This window comes from Akebia trifoliata, chromosome 8, assembly GCF_017979445.1.
Source record: "Akebia trifoliata isolate Shusen 1 chromosome 8, ASM1797944v1, whole genome shotgun sequence".
NCBI lineage: Eukaryota > Viridiplantae > Streptophyta > Magnoliopsida > Ranunculales > Lardizabalaceae > Akebia > Akebia trifoliata.
This window is the reverse complement of record NC_141382.1, coordinates 45,291,400-45,310,776: the sequence shown is the minus strand read 5'-3', so window position 1 is coordinate 45,310,776 and position 19,377 is coordinate 45,291,400. Positions and strand designations below refer to the sequence as shown.

General features: G+C 34.2%; 1 protein-coding gene across 2 annotated transcripts; it reads left to right on the top strand.

Moving 5' to 3' along the window:
- The first annotated feature begins 1,470 nt into the window (after positions 1 to 1,470).
- Positions 1,471 to 5,027, top strand: LOC147397127 (protein CHUP1, chloroplastic-like). Of its 2 annotated transcripts, XM_086452611.1 has the most exons (4): positions 1,471 to 2,149; positions 2,282 to 2,343; positions 2,943 to 3,725; positions 3,826 to 5,027. In XM_086452611.1, exons 1-4 carry the CDS (start codon positions 1,990 to 1,992, stop codon positions 4,801 to 4,803), a joined length of 1,983 nt encoding a protein of 660 aa, XP_086308737.1. In that variant the 5' UTR covers positions 1,471 to 1,989; the 3' UTR covers positions 4,804 to 5,027. The 2 variants fall into 2 exon arrangements, with proteins under 2 accessions (XP_086308737.1, XP_086308738.1); XM_086452612.1 differs by lacking the exon at positions 2,282 to 2,343 and having other exon boundaries at positions 1,472 to 2,149.
- Positions 5,028 to 19,377: the final 14,350 nt, after the last annotated feature.

Here is a 19,377-nt window from a genome sequence, read left to right as displayed (position 1 = left end):
TATTTTTAATTTAAAGTGAGAAACTCTTTGATAAATTACCAACAAATTCATCACTTTAAATTAAAAATACCTACTAGTGAACTTGCTGAAAATAATTTATTCATGTTTTTGGGAATTAAAATGAATAATATATCGAAATCAGAATTTGGACATAAGTTGTGCATGTTTTGGGAAAAATACCTTTTTTTTATTTTGTCCCGCAAAATAAGTAAATTTTTTGAGAACTTCTATTAGGTTAGGGTAAGAAGTTTACTCTCTTATTTTGGAATAGAATGTTAAGTCAGGATATTTTCTTCTCTTTGATGAAGACGTATCAAAGAACATAGAGCACGATATTAACATCAAAAGATTGGAATAGACTATCGTCCTTGATGTTAACTTGTTCTTTCATTTCTTTTGATCGGTTTGTCATTTTGCTCTTTTTGATGGATTATTATCGAAAATGACAATTCATAGCATTTTTCTCTTATGCAAGTATTATGAAGAAAATTTTGATGTGAAAATGTTATTTTCTATTTTAAATTGCGTTGAAAGTGATAAGTAGTTAAGTACCCTAATGTAGAGGGGTATGTTTAAAATCACCCAAAAAATTAGGACCGACCCAGGAAGAACTTCTATTTAATGGTGGTTGGAAAAATGAAATATGCTGAAATATCATTGTTTCTTATACCTCACGAGAAAGACTTATTTTTAAATGCACCTTGACTTTTGGGGCGGTATCTTAACAACACAATCAATAAATCTTTCTTTCTTTCTTAACATCCCCTCAATCCTATAAAATGTCAAACTCAAATCCTTAATTGATAAACGAACCAATCACATCGTTAATCTCAATAATTTGAATCATCGATCACAACGAGTGGAAGGAGTTGAGGGGGGCATTATTGCATTAACCAAGATATTTAAAAAAAAAAAAATCATGTTGATTTGATAAATAAAAAAATGATGAAGTATTAAATTGGATCTTTGTTGGATAGAATCCTTATCAAAACCCAAATCCCCAATCCAGACCTGGAGTTTTTGGATCAGAACGGTTATTGGGTCTGACCCGTTTCCCCATTAATCCAATCTAAATCATCCTTATCTTTAGTTAAACATTTTATTTAATTAAAACCCACGAAAGCAAACATTCGCAATTATAGAAACAAAGAAATGGGTCTTGTCGAGTGGAAAACTTCGTTTCCCACGTGATTCGAACTCAAAAAAAAATAATATTAAAAAGCAAATTTTTGCTGGCTTTAATTTTTGGAAAATTAATAATTATAACTAAAAAGAGAGTAAGAACAAATAAATTATTTAATTACAAACAAAAAAAAAAGAGCTCACGTAAAAGATGACAGAAAAAAGAAAAAGAAAAAAAAAAGCAGAAATGGAGGGAAGCGATGAAAAGTGAGTCAAGGGTTTAAACCTCAAATCAAACTAAACCCATATTTAAATAAAGACCAAAAATCGAAACCCACTCGTTTGATTTTGGATTAGTTGGTTGGGTTGGGATTTGGGAATCAAGTGTCTTGTGATCTTCCAGAACTAACCCCCTCTTTGATGTAACTTTCATTTATAATAAATCCAAATCTTTCATTTGTTTTAGTCTCATACGCAACTACCCTTCAGCCAGCCAGGAGAGTAAGAAGAGAATCAAAGTCTTATTAAAGTAAGACTAGACTTTGAAGATATCTCTCTCTAACAATCCATCAAAGATTTAGTCTGGGTTCTGTTTAATTTCATTTTTTTTTTCTCATAGTTCGTCTAGTTTGATTTAATCTGAGTTAAAGAATTATTATTTTTCTTGTATTTAGTTCAATCTTAGAGATGGTGTGTTATAAGAAACATTTGCCCTCTTTTCAGGTAGATGGAGGGTTTTAGAGAAGGATTTGAGATCCCAAGAGCTTTATTATTTTGTTTATTAATCTGAGATGAGATGGGTGGTTTTGTACTTTATTTGAATTATAATTGGAGATATTGTTATAGTAGTAGTAGTTGTAGTTGGGGATGAAGATGGTGAAAGATAATAGGGATGTGAAACCTTTGATTTTGAAATTAGGTGTGGCTTTGGCTCTCTCTTTTGCTGGCTTTCTCTATTCCCATATCAGAAATACAAGAATCCGTCCCACAACCCGTTCTCCTCCTTCGCCCCCGACGTGTTCTTCAGGTTTGATTTTTCTCTCTTATTTGTTTTGATGGTTTATTTTTTTTTAGCCTTCAATTATTTCATATATAATATAATTTCTTCTTGTAATGATTATGTATTTGTTTAATTCTGTTGATACAAAAATTGATGAAGATGAAAAAGCCGTGACGCCCTCTTCCTGCATCGATACTGCTTTGATCACACCAGAAAACAAAGTAAGATTGATAAACCCAAGTGTTGATCTTGCCTTTGAATTTATGGAAATAGTTCTTTTCTTTAATAAATTTTGGTTATCATATAGGTTTGTGAGGAGTTCATAGGATCATTAAAGTAAACTATAAAGGAAAATTTGATTGGTGTTGATTCGAACTTAGGATTGTGAGGAATACATATAATCCATCATGGAAACTACGACTAAAGCAATATTTTTTGACTTGTTTCTAAAGAATTATGGGTTTTAATAAAAAATATTTCGATTGCTAGAATATGCATAAAATCATTAAAATAAACTATAAAGGAAAATTTGATTGGTTCTGATTTGAACTTAGGATTGTTGAGGAATAAATGAAATCCATCATGGAAATTGCTACTAAAACAGGTAATATGGGTTTTAAGAAAGTATAGTTTGATTGCTAGGATATGCATAAAATCTGTCTTAGCCAATTTAGATAATTAAGTGGCTAAGTTATGCTATCTCTTATCTCTTTCTTAATATAAAAAAAAGGGTGAATTTTTAACCTTTTGGATTGTATCGTAAAGATTGTAAACCAAGAAATGATGATGACCCTAAGAGGAATTAATTTTGTTTGATCAGACATCGACTTCTCTCTGGCTTGAAGAGGCATCTCATCCGAAGATAAACATTGATAATCCGTTCATTGGGTTCTCTCCACATAGTAGACATTTTGAGGAAGAAGAAGGATTCCTCATACCGGAATTTAACAATCTTGTGCTCGAGGAGCTTGAGATGCCCCCTATTGATACTGGGGCTTCTCCGGAGGATGATGACGTTGGGACACCTACAACAATTAAAATAGCATCAAACAAGGAGATGGAGCAAGAGATCATAAACCTGAGGACCATGGTTCGAGACCTTCGAGAAAGAGAGAGGAATCTTGAATTTCAACTTCTTGAGTATTATGGCCTTAAAGAGCAAGATACTACCATTATGGAGCTCCAGAATCGATTAAAGATTAGCACTATGGAGACTAAGCTTTTCACTCTCAAGATTGAGTCTTTGCAGGCTAATAACAAGAAACTGGAGGCACAACTTGCTGATTATTCGAAAGTAATGGCCGAGCTTGAATCAGCAAGAATGGAAATAAAGCTTCTCAAGGGGAAGGTTAGGTCTGATGTGGAGCAAAACAAGGAACAACTCTCCACTCTTCAGCAGAAAGTCATGAACTTGCATGATCAAGAGCACGAGTCCACTTGGGAAGATAAAGTTACTCAAAATAAATTGCAGAAATTAATGGAGTTGGAGGAAGAATTAGTCGATCTCAGGAGCGTTAATTCGAGATTACAGCTTGAAAATTCCAACTTGGAGAGGAAATTGGAACCTATCGTAGATTCTGCTTCTGTTTCGGAGGTTCCAAGGGTAATTCATTCATTAATTTATCTTTTATTTTTTGGGGTCTTTTCATCATTTTCCCACTACGGTCAAATTGATTCTCTTTTGTGGGAACGTTTGGTTGCAGCTTGAAGCATTGGAGGAAGCCAACCACCGATTGAGTCAACAAAACGATGATTTAACGAAGGAAATCGAGCAACTCCAAGTGAACCACTGTGCTGATGTTGAGGAGTTGGTCTATCTCAGATGGGTGAATGCGTGCTTACGTTATGAGCTGCGGAACTATCAAGGCCCACCTGGTAAAACAGTTGCAAGGGAACTAAGCAGGACCTTGAGCCCAAGGTCAGAGGAGAAAGCCAAAAAGCTCATACTTGAATACTCAAATTCGGAGGGAATCGATAAGGGTATGAGCCTAATGGATTTTGATTCCGGGTATTGGTCATCCTCTCAAGATTCTAACGGTACTGAGTCTGTCGACTTAGATGATACTTCTGTTGACATTTCTTCTGCCACAAGAACAAACAGTTCGACCAAATCAAAATTTTTCAGCAAGCTTAAGAGACTTGTACGTGGAAAGGAGAGTCACAAACTTAGTGGGGCTTCATCGGTGAACAGAGTTCTGACTTCGGGAAGAAGAAAATCAGATTCTGCTGGTTCGTTCCAAGAAATGAGGAGGTCATATTCTTGCGGTTCCGCTTCTTCTCAGCCCAGTTTTACTATTTCAGCGAAAGCTCTTACAACAATTGAATCCAAAACAGATGAACAGAGGAATAAGATCACCCTTACATCCCATAGTTTGTTGAGGCCTTCTTTAGACATCGAGAGAATGAGGAACCGAAACCTTGAAGATATCAGAGATGTGGAAGGCTATCCAAGAAATAGTGATGTGGGATCCTCTTACGGGTACAAGAGACTGGTTCTGAGGGAGGGCAGTGATAATGGTTTGCCACAAGACTATCTGCTCGATCAGGATCCAAATGCACCTGAGAAGCAAAAGTTGATGAAATTTGCTAAAGTTTTGGGGGGCTCTCATGCCACCTCAAACTCACACAAGAGATCCACCTCAAACTCGCACAAGAGATCCACTTCATATAGTTCCTACTGATGTGTATCGACGTGTCTTAAATTTGCTGACATTATTGTCTGAAGAGTAAATCATAGGATTTATACTTACTCAATTCTTCTTGGCGCAATGGATATATTGGTTATATTGGTGTATATCAAACAAATACAATGTTAATTATTATAAACTAACTAGAATCTTGGCAGGAAAGAAAGTGTCTGTCGTTGTAAAAGAAAGTTCTACCAAATCCTTTCAGATTCTCAAAATACTTTGTAAGTACCTGCAAGTTCCATATGTCTATGATCTATGTTCTTTGGTGAGAAGTTTTTTAAATGATGGATTTCGACAATAGGCTTTTAATGTGCAGTTTGTCGATTTACACTTCCTCATGAGAAATTATCTTTTCACTATCCTTGCATATCAGATTAGACTCACCAGTCACCAATTAAAGTTAAATTCAAATTTGAATTTGGTACCACAGCCTTGTCCACCTCAGCTGCACCGGTTGCCATGTTGGATGCCATCTTTTGAACTTGAGCCACCTCACCCTCCACGTCACATCCATCTTTCTCGGCAGGATTCAACAGTATAACTTTCACCATGATCTCCTTCATTTTGCCAGAATTGGACTTTATTTATAGTTTACCCATAAGAAATTTTAAAAAAAATGACCACTTGATTGTATCTATTTTTTTTTTTTTGGTTTCAAGGGTCTTGAATATATATGCTTGGGTCTTCTGGTACCTAAGGCTGACTGACAAACATTACAGTCACTATTGTTCATGGTCCGAGACTCTCATCCGCTACGTCTCGATATTGTCCACCAACTAGATGGATAGACAAGTCAAATATATCGGATGAGATTTAAAATCACAGTTCGTTTTTTTCATTGTTGAATGGGACAACTCAAATGTATTAGAAAACTTGTCCGAGACAAATCAGTCTTTCTCATGAATGAGAACATGTCAAAACAAGTTTTAAAACCATGCTATTGTTAGATCTTATTATTATACAGAAAAAACAAAAAAAAAAACAAATTAACCAAATAATCATCTACCATCTGAAAACTAAGTAAAATCATCTTCTTCTTCTTTTTTCTCCGGTTGGTCATTCGTCACTATTATTTGTTCGCCGCTAGTATTTTTATTAATAAAATAACTTAGTTAATTATCATCTTTGCTGCATTTCTATCATCACTTTAATTTAATAAAAGAATGGAAGATTTAGACACACTCTTCTACGTTTTGGTTTATTAATAAAATTGCTTACTTTCATTATCGTATTTGTCATGTTTGTGTCCATGGATCATGATTTAATAAAAGAAAGGGAAATTTGAACATACCTCCGAACCTCTATGTTGAATTTAAACTGATAACAACTCTTGACCTTGGTCTTCACTTTTAAATTTATATTAAATTACTTGAATTGCCCTTATCTTCGGATTCTAGCCAAAAAAAACCCTTGATTTTCCTCTGAGTTCCATTGTCTTCAAGTTCTTTAATTTGATAAATTTTTTTTATTTACTAAAACCTTATCTTCATTCCATCGTTTTCAACCTTGCCTTGACCTCTAATTTTTCAATTCAAAATTCTATTGCTTTCTACTTGCCCAAAAGTCATGTCTTGCCTTGAGATTTGAAGGTTGAAGTAGATACAAACTTAAGGTTGAAGATGATGGGTTTTGAAAATAAAAATTGAGGGTTTGTACCTGAAATATTAAAGTCAATTTCGTAAAAAAAAAAAAAAATAGAAAACTACTATTGGCACCCAAACTTCTACTTATTACATCTCAATTTCATAAATTATTTACCACATCCTAATTATGTATTAAAAACACACCAGTGGAACATTTCAAAAGTTTTGATTCAAATTATTACCTCAACATTATGAAGCATTATAACACATTCAAGAAAAACGGTTGTTTACAGTACTTAGGATTATGCCCATGTAAAATCCTAAATCTAGCAAATAGAAATCTAAACAAAAATAAAAGGAGAGAGTTTCGCTTTGGCACCTCAACTTTTACTTACTCAACCATAGATTTTTTTTTTTTTTTTAATTGTGATGTAACGAGTAAAAGTTGGGGTGCCAATAGCAACTCTCAAAATTTATTAAAAAATAATCAATTTAGTCAAGTATTTATAGACTTGGCCAAGAGATTCTAAAAAATAATTGGATCTCAAATGAGTCAATGTGATGGTTGATTCACATTGACTTTTTCCAAAGTCAAAAATCTTTTAAGGGCTAAAAACCAAACAACAAAAAGGCATAAGTAAACTTCGTACAAAGAGATCACCACAAAGTATGGATTTGAAAAGTAGAGATGGTTGCTTTTCTAGATAGATTTGTTGGTTATTTGGAGCTTTTTTCTTAGCCCCACAAAATAGAAACCCTCTGGCCTTTGTCTTTTATCAGAAAAAGGGATTCGTCTTAGGTGATGGAAAGGGACTGTTTTCATCCTCATTTCTTCTTTCAGAGATGTCAAGATAACTCATTCGAGTCATTTTGATGTTGTTTGTGAACTAGACAAGAAGATAAACCCAGATTGAAAACCATGGTTCATATAAAGAGCAATAGTAATGAATCTTAATTAAAGGTGAACTCTAATAAATAATATAATATGAACGAACTATGGTACCATAATCTTTATCCAATTATCCTAATCATGTAAATTGACAAATGGTGTATTACAAACATGGTTTTAAAACTCGTTTTGACGTCTTGTCTCGTCCATGAACGAGACGGAGTTGTCTCAGACGAGTATTCTGATATGTTTGAGTCGTCTCGTTTAACAAAAAGACAAATGAGTCAATGTTTTTAAATCTCGTCTGATGTGTTTGACTTGTCTATCCATCTCGTTGGTGGATGATTACTAAGACGTATCAAACAAGTCAAACGAGATTTAAAATCATGATCACAATACACCTGGTTATTGTGTATCATACAAATTTTTTTTTTTCTTTTTATTTTGATATTGCAAGTATCTTTACACCCTTTGGGATTCCTCACAAAAGCATGTCCTGATCCCACTAAAGTTTCTCAATATGCAAATAAATTAGAAGGTTGTCTTATTTAAAAAACTAATGACAAATCGACATGACAAAACGTACGCGATCTGTATATGGCTGATGTGGCAATGCCATAGAACCATCAATCTTTTTCCTTGTGTATCCCAAAGAAAAAAGATCTATGATTTTGTGTTCTTACCACGTCAACCACATATGTTTTATCGTGTCGATTTATCATGGCTCTATTTTAAAAAAAACAACTAGAGAAAAACAAGCTAGATAGTGAGTGGGAAATGCATTATTACCTAAGAGAGTATATGATGGATTATAATATGATACATATTGTATTATATTGCATCATATACTCTATTATCGTCGACATGTGAAATTCAACATTTTCGAATCTCATTTATTGTGATGTGCTTATTGGAGTCGGTGATCCATTAGATCAGATCTATTGTGATTTCGCCCAATAACATTCCATTGAATTGTACAACTTGATTATTTCTTGGTAAAGTTAATAAATAATGTTAAAAGAAAAGTAGGGATCATCAAGTAAGCATAACAGAATGTCAAAATTTTATTAATGGGAGGATAAAAAAAACCCTAACAAGTAGAAGATGAGCTAATCTTTAACCTAATCCGTGACTACAATATAGTGTATCACAATACAACTCATCATAGTCCATCATATCTAATTACTTCAAATACCAGAAACCTCTATAACCTAATATAATTAGGTTCAATCCTACAGAAAATCTTGCCTAACATATATTTCTAAGACGATTTGAGCCTTATTGGGCCAACTTGTCCAATTTAGGCTATTGTCTCTTATGTTTTTTGCAAATATCTAAAAAGTAAAAAGTGCTCACATGCCCATAACTAGAACTGGACATGGCAAGTTTTTGCCTCTCTTTTCTGCACGGCTCGGCTCTTATTGGTAAATTAGCAGAAAGATTAGGGGTGCCCATGGATCGGTTATGGTTCGGTTCATATGGAACTTAGAACTATAATCATCATATTAGTTTGATTCTGGTTTTTATTGGTTTCGGGTCCGATTCCAAAATAAATGAAATCGGAACCGGAACCACCAAAAATCACAGGTACCCATTGGTTCTAATTCCCAAGAATCGAATGAGAAAAAAAGTATTTCAAATCATTGATTTTTTTCAAAAATGGAATCGAATGAGATAATAATCAAAGATTTTTTTTTCAAAAAAATAAAAATTTATCTTTGTTAAAAGTAATAAATTTTTAGAAGAGTAACTCATTTTAAGTTCCAATCAATAATTTATATGAAAATTAAAGAATTTTATATAACATTCATTTATTTTGAAATAAAAAAATTCCTTAAATCATCTATAGTATGGAAAGAAATGACAAAATAAATTAGTTCCAGGTACCCGCGAGTACCCATTGGATAGAACCTAACGGTAACGATTCCTATCGGTTCGGTTCCATTTTTGACCCGACTCTAATTGGATCCAATAAAAAAGGATCTAGAACGAGGGTATTCAGTTTTTGTTATATGGGTACCCATTGACTCTCCTAAGAAAGGGTCGTGATAATATGACTCACCAGGTGGCCTACTCAATCGACTCCATGACATGACAAGTTTGGATATCGTAGATCTGTACGTCTTGAGATACATGACTGCACTTCCCCATTAAAAAAGTGTGTCCCAAGGGGACCGTGCATTTCGAGGTGTACAGATCTACGAATCCTTGTCCATGTCATGGAGTCATTTGAGTATGCCACCTGGCGAGCCATATTATCAGGACTCTTAGCAGAAATGATGGATTGATTAAGAGTGCTGATTTTCTAATTAGAAAGTCTTCACTTGGTCAATACTTAGTTGACGTGGCACGGACTCGAAACCATAGATCTTTCCTCGGGATACACAACTACACATCTTTTATGGGGATGTGAAATTGTGTATCCCGAGAAAAAGATCTATGGTTTCGTGCCCATACCACATCATCCGAGTATTGATTGAGTGAAGACTTTCTAGTTAGAAATCATTATTCATTAAAGAGTCATGATAATCTAACTCCCTCATGTGGTATACTCAAAATCCCCATAAATATGTGCAATTGTGGATCCAAAGGAATAAAGATCTACGGTTCTACCACACGTCGCTTCAGGAGAGCATTTTGAGTATGCCAAGTGGGGGAATCAAAAAAATCATTACTCTTAATTAAAATCACGGACTCCAAAATATCCTCGTATTGCCAAACAAATAAGGTGGAATTGGTCTTCTTGGATATAATTTTAGAGTCATGATAAATACAAGTGGTTTTCGTACATGGTTGGGTACAAGGCTGATGTGGCAAGGGCACGGATTCATAGATCTTTTTCATCGAATACACATGAAAAAGATGTGCAGTTCTGTGCTCTTGCCATATCATCCACGTACCAGAATGGCAGACATTCATCATTATTCATAATTTTATTGTTTGATTAGAATGACCTAATTAACAGATTTTGATGTTGTTTCTATATACCAAAGATCAGATTAATCATTAATATCTATATATCACCGTTAAAATATTTTTATTTTTTACAAATCAAAATTTGAATATCTTGAAGTTAGTATACCAAATTGATGCATAATCAAGGGAGCACATCAAATGTTATATGTTTGTGAAAATAACACAGTAAATATTTTATGTTAATGAAATTTCATATTGAACCTGACTTCATTTTATTTTTATTTTTTTAAATTCACTATAGGCAGGATAGATTACTTGTGGAACTTCAAGCTTATCCACACAACTACACCCCCAATCCATTTCAGTTTTAGATGTGATTGACTCCTCATGGCATCTTTGATTGCATACCAGAAAAATTCAAAAAATAAAATTCTTAAAATCTACTCCCCCCTCCCCCCCCTTAGAAAAACTCATATATATATATATATATGGAAATTTTCAACCTTTTCTTATTCAAAAACTGAGGATGAATTTGTTTCCAAAAAGACATTTTCAAGAGTTCATTCTTTGTGAAATTCAATAACATTAACTGGTCCAAATGTTGGTGAAATAATTAAAACAAATATTGGTAATTAATGGTATTACTTTCGTTTTTCTTTTTATTTCAAGAAGAGTTGTGATAAATCGGACTTTAAAAAAAAAACTCAAACAATAAACATACTCAACTAAAATCATGGGTTTTTTTTTTTTACACGATATACAAAAGGAAAAAATCTATGATTTTGTGCACATTCCACATTAGATGAGTATATTTGAGTACGTTTTTTTTAGTGTAATGATTTTGTAACTCAACTTGACAGGGTGACTAAAAAAATCAACTAACGTGTACTTTGCAAGAACTATAGATTTTTTTTCTCTTAAGATACACAACTGCACATCTCCATAAAACATGTGTAGTTGTGTATTCCAAGGAGAAAAAATCTACGGTTCTTGCACTTACCACATCAATGAGTTTTTGAGTTACCCTATCAAGTTAAGTTATAAAATCAGTACTCTTTATTTAGTCAATTTATCATTATTTTTTGGAGAAAGTGTATTGATTTTGTAACTCAAAAACTCAATTGTCGTGTACCTTGTCAGAATTGTAGATCTTTCTCTTGGGATACACAATTGCACATCCTCATAAAACATGTGCAGTTATGTATCCCAAGGAAAAAAAACTATGATTCTTGCACCTGTCACATCAATGAGTTTTTGAGTTACAAAATCAACACTCTTGGAGAAATATGGAAACAGAGAAACGTACAATAGTGAGCTCTTACCCTTGAAGACTTGGCTTGATTCAGGTCAAGCCATGTAAAAACTCTCTTAAATAAGCTGCCACCTCATCATGGACCATTAAATATGGGCTAGAAGTTTTGGAATAGACTGATTTTTGATGAGAATGATCTATATGGTGAGACAATCATCCTCATAAAAAATCAGTCCATTCCGAAACTTCTAACTTATATTTTACAAGTGGAAGAATCGTGGATTATCAATTTCTAGTGTTAATTTGAAAAACACTTTTGATGAGGTTAAAAGTTTTGGAATGGACTGATTTTTTGTGAGGATGATCTCCTCACCACAAAGGTCATCCTCACAAAAAATCTGCCTATTCCGAAACCTCGAACCCCATCATAAGTGATTTACAAAAAAACTTTGACTATCTTGTGTGTCCATGGAATGGACTGATTTTTTGTGAAGACGAGGAGATCACCCTCACACACACACAAAAATATATATATATATATATATATTTACCCAAAAGAAAAAAAAGGCCCATTCCGAAATTTCTAACCCCGTGTTTGATATGATGTGTGGTCCCATAAAATCCTACTTAATCAAGATAGCACCCATGACAACATTGCATTATAATACACGACAAGCATGATGAGGAGGTTACTAGGTTTGATGGAGAAATAAGGGAGTAATGGGATAGTTAAAAATGAAGACTGAGGGAACTATTCTTTATTTACAACATTGTGACGAATCCCATCAACAGTCTTGTATCATTTTTTTGTTTTTTCTCTTTCATTATTTTTTTTTACTTCGTTTATGCTCAAGATTATAATCGATTAATTTATAAAGTATGATAACCCACCCCGACACAATGTAAAATAATGACACAACTACAACGTGATTTTTATGCATATTTATGGAAGAAGGGATGATAGTAGAGTTACCCTCAAGGGTAAAACTAGTGATAGGGGTTTATTCCCTCTGGTCATGTGTTTAAAATTGAGTAACTTACTCAATTGTATGTTAAGAAACTTTCGTGGGATTGGGGTGTGCAACCGTAAGTAGGGTGCAACTTGGTTCAGTTTGATTTGAAGCTAAATGGAACTGAACCAACATAAGTCAGTTTCACTAAATAAGAACCAAAACCAAAACGAAACGAAAATGCCATTGGAACCTGATCAGCCCAAACCGAACTAAGGTCGATTTGGTTTGGTTCGGTTCGATTCTATGGGTTGCCAATATTCTATAAATTTATTGGAAGTAATATATTTTTAAAGAAGAAACAAACATAAAAGTTCATACAATAAATCATTAATATATCCATAAAAATCGTTAATTTATTCATAAAAAAATCATTAATCTACGTTGTAACTCCTAAAATAATTCAAAATAAATTTTTATATATATTACATAAGGGTTTGGTTCATGGTTTGAACCTTACCAAGTTGCACCCCCACCGTAAGGATGACCAGTCCATCCCAAAGGGTGTAGCATACCCAACGGTATTAAAGTGCAATAAATACACTTTGGAAATTGGATTTTGTACTGAAAATGCCCTTAAAAAATTTATTTTTTACCAAAACACCCACATATTTCAATTTTCAAAGTGTATTTATTGCACTTTAACGTGAGGGCACACGTTAACAAGATCCAAATAATAACAATGATGATGACAACAATGACAATGACGGAGTCCCCAACATATTCCTCAAATATATTATTCATTTTTATTTTTTTTTAAATAATGAAATAGCAGTAGTTATAGTGGTTCTTAAATGGCATGAAATTAGAAACCGTTATGGTAATTCCAACTTAGGAAATTGGTATGAGAAATAAGGGTCCAGATCAGATCATCAAGAGCCAGCTCAGCCACATAAGTAATAGGCCTTTAGATGTAGCAGAAACGTGCATGTCCGTGACTAGGAATTCAATTTAGATGAGTCAATCAAAGATTATTACCAAAACGGTCAAGTATGAAACCAAAATTAATGGACCAACCATGTTTATAACATATAATTAATTATCAAAAGAGTCATTATATCATATTTGCAATTTTACCTTTTTAGTCTTGTTGTGATTGAAAAAAAAAAAAAAAAAAGACAATGTTTTTATTTAAAAAAGCTAGAACCATATATAGGGTTTAGGTCTTACGGCTTATTTGAGTTAGAAAATGAGGATTATAAGGGTACATTTATTTAGAGAGTTACTTACTAGTGCCACATCAACTTTTACTAACGCCACACCAACTATGTGCAATTCTTTGGTGATTTTCATAGGAATTGGTGTGGCATTTGTAAAAGTTGGTGTGGCGATAGCAGCTCTCTTTATTTAAATGGATACATTTTCTGAAAAAAAAAATAAATTTTGACAACCTAAAAATTGGGAAATGTTCAGCACCCTAAGTTTTACCACACACTTTAACAAACGTTTTTTGTCCTACATGGGTTAGAAGTTTTGAAATGGGCTGATTTTTGGTGAGGATGATCTCTATGATTAGAAGATCATCCTCCCCAAAAATCAGCCCATTCCGAAATGTTTAACCCCATGTTTACAAGTTGAAAAATCGTGGACCGTCCATTTTTTGTAAATCATTTTTGATGGGGTTAGAAGTTTTGGAATGAGCTGATTTTTGGTGAGGATGATCTCCTCACCATAGAGATCATCCTCACCAAAAATCAACCCATTCCGAAACTTCTAACCCATGTAGGGTAAAACGCGTTTGTTAAAGTGTGTGGTAAAACTTAGGGTGCCAAACGGGACCCAAAATTAGAACAGTTCATTCGTTTGAATTTTAAAACGAAAGGGTACAATGTAAATGCAGTTTAATGTCCCTACAAGATATACCCATTTTCGTATAAATAAATACAAAAGTAGGTATATAATCCTTTGGATAATATTTCAAAAACATGAATGAACCAATAATTTTGGAAAATTACTTGGCCATATTGGTAAAACACCCAAAATTAAACCACATTTTTAATAAAAAATTTTATTCTTAATTTCATATTAATACATAGAGAGAAAACATTTTAGTCTATTTGGTTTCTCTCTATATTTGTAGTTGGTAAGTGTATTCTTTAAAATTTTATATGATTTTATATTTTTTAAATATTTTGAACATTGATCATTTAAAAAAAAGGCATTTGTTCGGATCGGTTTCGGATTAAAGATGAAATAAAACAAATCGGATTCAGTTCACATATTAATTGATCTATTCGGATCGGTATTGGAATGGTACTGATCCGATACCGAACAGATCCGCAGCCAGCCCTAATTTCCACTAGATGAAATTAGCCTAATTTATTATGGGTTTTGTTGACATATGCCCTAAGGGCACACATTTAGGTGCATTAAATACACCTTGAAAATTAAAATTCCTACCAAAAATACCTTCAGAAGATTTTTTTTATACAAGAAGGGTTTTGTTATCGTGTGCCCTTAAAATGCAATAAATACACTTTAGAAATTGGAATTTGAGGGTATTTTGGTAAAAAAAAATAACTTTTTAAGGGCATTTTTGGTTCAAATCCATTTTCCAAATGTATTTACCGCGCTTTAACGTGTCGTAAGGACATACGTTAACAAAACCCATACAAAAAACACCCTCAAATGCTTATTTCCAAGGTGTATTTAGTGCACTTAAACGTGTGCCTTAAGGCACATGTTAACAGGACCCATTTATTCCGAACAAACAAGATTAGTGGCTAATAATTAGGAGGTGAAGGTGGGTTTTAGACCTATATGGCCAAATTTACATGTTGACTCAGTAAGTTTGGTATTCCACTCGTGGAGTGGAATGGCTGAGTTTCTAGATGACACAGTTTTATAACTCTGAGGGATACATCAAATGCCTTCGCAGCCACAAAAGATATTGTCCACCTAATTTGGAGCCCACTTTGATATACTTGGCCAAATGCAGATAGAGTTTCAGAACTATATAGAAAATGATTGAATGATAGCTACTTGAAACAAAATCACAAAACCGACCTTCCCTCTTCCATGCATTTCTCTATCTCCCTTCAAGGCTTCAACAACTAGCTATAAATAGATGTATTTTTTTACCAAGTATGAAATAAACAAGAAGGAAAGAAAAAATATGGATAACCCATCAATCTCAAGATCATCTTTTGTTCCATGGCTAAGCTTAGTGTGGGGGAAAATTCTTGAGCACGGACACGTGGCTCGAATAAGGGCCAGGATTAATGATTTTAAGGACGGACGAACTGCGGCCCTTGCTCGGTCTATTAACCCCGACGAATGCGTATATTCGCAGCTCGGAACTAAGCCATCAGCCGGTGAAGTGGTCCGGGCAACTGCCTAGTAGGTCGGTAGGACAGATTTGACAGGTGTGCCAGTGATAGACTGTCAGTCCTGACAACCCACGTCATGTCAGACCAACTCCGATTTTTTCAGAAGTAATAGGGCAGTTGCAACAACTCCTGCAGCTGACATGTCAGAGAGTAGGCTAACTACCCTCAAAGGGTGGCACAGAAAACGATCAAGTTGAACGCCTATATAAAGAAGAAAACTATGGGTAAAAAGGGTCAATCTCTTCTTCTCAAAACAAGTTACTTAAATTATACTGATCAATTTGTCTAACTTGATCGTCGGAGTGGGCTGATTTGCAGGTCCCCCGAGCTGAGGGAGAAGGAAAGTGTAGAGCAACTTCGTGCATCTACACTTAGTGAGTATAATATTACTCCAATCCATAAGTGAAACCAATTCAAATTTCCAAGCTTACTCATCCCAACTAAAACAACACCTCTCTATCTCCAATGTCCGGCTGAACCTCTTAATAGTTGCATCCGACGCCCGATGGCCCTTCGATTGGTTTTCGAGTTCCACAGCTCGTCATCTTCCACTATGGTTGATTCTCATTATTGGGTTGGTCCTTGGGTTTATTGGTTATGGGGTGCAATTCTTATTCCTAGTAAAAAAGATCCCTTATTCTTTATCTTATTGTCAAGTTATATTACTCCAAATTTTAGCCAGAAATAGTATAAATTGGATCAACAAAGTATGTTCAGTTGCAATAGTAAGAAACTTTAGCATCGATGATGATTGATCTATGGTTGCCTTAACTTCAACTTATTCAGGATTAAGTGGAAAGCTTTACTCATCAATGGTAAGTGGAATTCATGATGGGCAAAAAGATTCAAGAAAAAACCCAAGTACTTATCTTCTTCTAAACATGTTTGTTCCAATGGGAGTTGGTTTAGTTTTCACAAGCTTAGTTAGGGAAACCACATCAGTAGTTCAAGATGTAGAGACAAGTGATTTTTCAATTTTGTGTGGGGTGGCTACTGTGACTGGGGCTTATGCTTTGTTCGAAAGTGTGGTGCCGGCTTACGAACATGTGTCAACAAGGTTACGAGTTGTAATGTTGGTTTTGATGATCATGTTACCACTAGTGGTGGTTTTATTACCTAAAAGATGGAACCCAAAGGTTAGTTCTCAAGAGGTGTTAAGTGGTGATCAAGGTGGGGGTGTTGAAGAAGTAAAGATTGGTGTGGAAGAAGAAGAAAAGGTGGTGAAGGAGAAGGAGAAGGCGAAGGTGGGTGTGGGTGATGAACATGGAGTGAAATAATTAGTGGGAAGTGTGGATTTTTGGTTGTATTTTGGGGTGAATATATGTGGGGCTACTTTGAGTATGGTTTACTTCAATAACTTAGGGTGTATTTCCAAGTCTCGTGGGAACTCTAAAACTTCGGGGCGATTGATTGCGCTTCAAAACGCAATTTTACCGGCGTTTGCGTCAAAACGCGACGTTTTGAAGCTGAATCAAACGGGCCGCAGTCATTTGCGTTTTGCGTTACCGAGTTTGCGTTTATAAACGCAAATGTGAAAAGCGGAATTTTAGAGTTTCTTCAATTTGCGTTTGCGGGAAACGCGAATTACCGAAAAATGTCTCATGTGAAAAGACGTTATTGCCCTTCATTTTTTTTAAACTCATTTCTCTTCGTCTCTTCTTCGACAGAACCCTCACACAGCAACATCGTTCTCGACAGAACCCTCGGACATCGACATTGTCGTCTTCTCCTCTTCTCCTAAAGTCTCTTTCTCTCTCTCTCTCTCTCTGCCATAGAAACCCTCGATTTGGTATGGGTGCTTCTCAATCATCTACCTTAGATCAGTCCCTCCATGATTTCACAGTCAAGGTAAGTTAATTTTATCAGATTTCAATTTCAATTTTTTTTTCTCTGTCTCTCTGTATGAAAATTCATCACTTGCACGCATATGGGTTCTTTGAAATTATGGGATTTTCTCTTCAGGATTGTAAAGGGAAGGATGTTGATCTCAGCATTTACAAAGGGAAAATTATTGTTGTTGGTAACGTTGCTTCCAAAGGGTACTTTATTTTTCAAAAATGGGTCGTTCATCAATCTTATTTATTTATTTATTTTGATTTTTCTGAATATTAATGGGATTGTGTTTGGAGTTGAAACAGTGGATTCACGAATACCAATTATACCCAATTGACTGAGCTTTACACCAAATACAAGGATAAAGGTGAGATTCTGTTATAGTGTTTTGTCTTCTTTTTGTTGGATCAATTTTTGAAGTACCCATGAAGGCTACACTTGGTAATTTCCTATGAAGGATTTTTGTTTAATGTTCCCTTTTTGGAGGTTAACCCATGAAGGGATTGCTTACTTTTCTCAATTTTTGGATGATTATTGAAATTTTCATGAAGGACTTTTGCTTACTTTTACCTTTTTCTTTGGAGCATCTAAACTATGAAGGGTTTTTATTTATTTATTTTGTTTTTCCCCTTTGTTGGAAAGATTAATGAAATCTGATCTAAATGGTAGAAAGATTAATATTTGGATGTCAATTATGGGAAAAAAATTTGACACCTATTTTAAAGAATAGGGAGATGTGCGGAATTGCACTACCTATTGTGGAATAAAATTCTGGTATAGGGTCATGTAGAAAAGAATAATACAAGAAACAAACAGATGCAAACTTGGCTTCATGCCAGAGAGAACAACTAAAAAGATACAATTGGATATTACATGGATTATTTCAAAATCTTTAAATATTGATATTTTATGATATAACTTCACAAAATAGCTTTTGTTTGTTTTTATTTTTAACTAAATTTGGAATGAAAAATTTAATTGTATTTGAACTTTTCTTGTCTGGAATTTTTGCTGTATTTGATATTATCAACTAGGTTTGTAGTAGTGTGAGTTATGGGTGAGGTGCTTTAGGTCTTGTAATATGTAATTGATAATTTTATGTTAAGGAAAGAAGATTCCGTCTGCTTATAATCTTGATTTTGGGTTCCCCAGTTGTGTCCAATATGACTATAGGTCACATGTTTGAGTCTCCTTGAAGGAATTTTTTACCCTTATTTGTGAGGGGGAGTGCTGAGTGTTGTGTTATCTGCCTCCGCTCTCGGGTTTCACGTGCTCACATATCGTGCCCTAGTTCGACTCGTGACCCTTTTATATTCATAGTTGCGCCTTCCCCATCAGATCGGTCTTTTGGGGTAAATGTTTGTCAACAACATCTCACCACTTGACATTTATTCTTACTGTTACTTTATTTTGTACCCACATTGTATTTGAATACAAACTTTATATGTTGAACTTTTTCTTTTATTTCTCAGGTCCGTGTGAATGGTGAAAATACGGTGCCCATGTACAAATTCCTCAAAGAAAGCAAACCTAGCTTTCCATTTTCTCGATCAAGTTAATTTTTATGCATTCATTTGTTTTGTTTGTTTTAAAATGTTTGTGTATCCTTTTTTCTTTAGTTCTTCAATTACAGAAGGACATTAAAATGTTTGAATAGTGTGTATATTAATGGTTATGAGTTGAGGCTATATTCTGGGTGTATTATGTTGGATTGTGTATTATACAAGTATTTTGTTTATCAGAAAAATTTCAT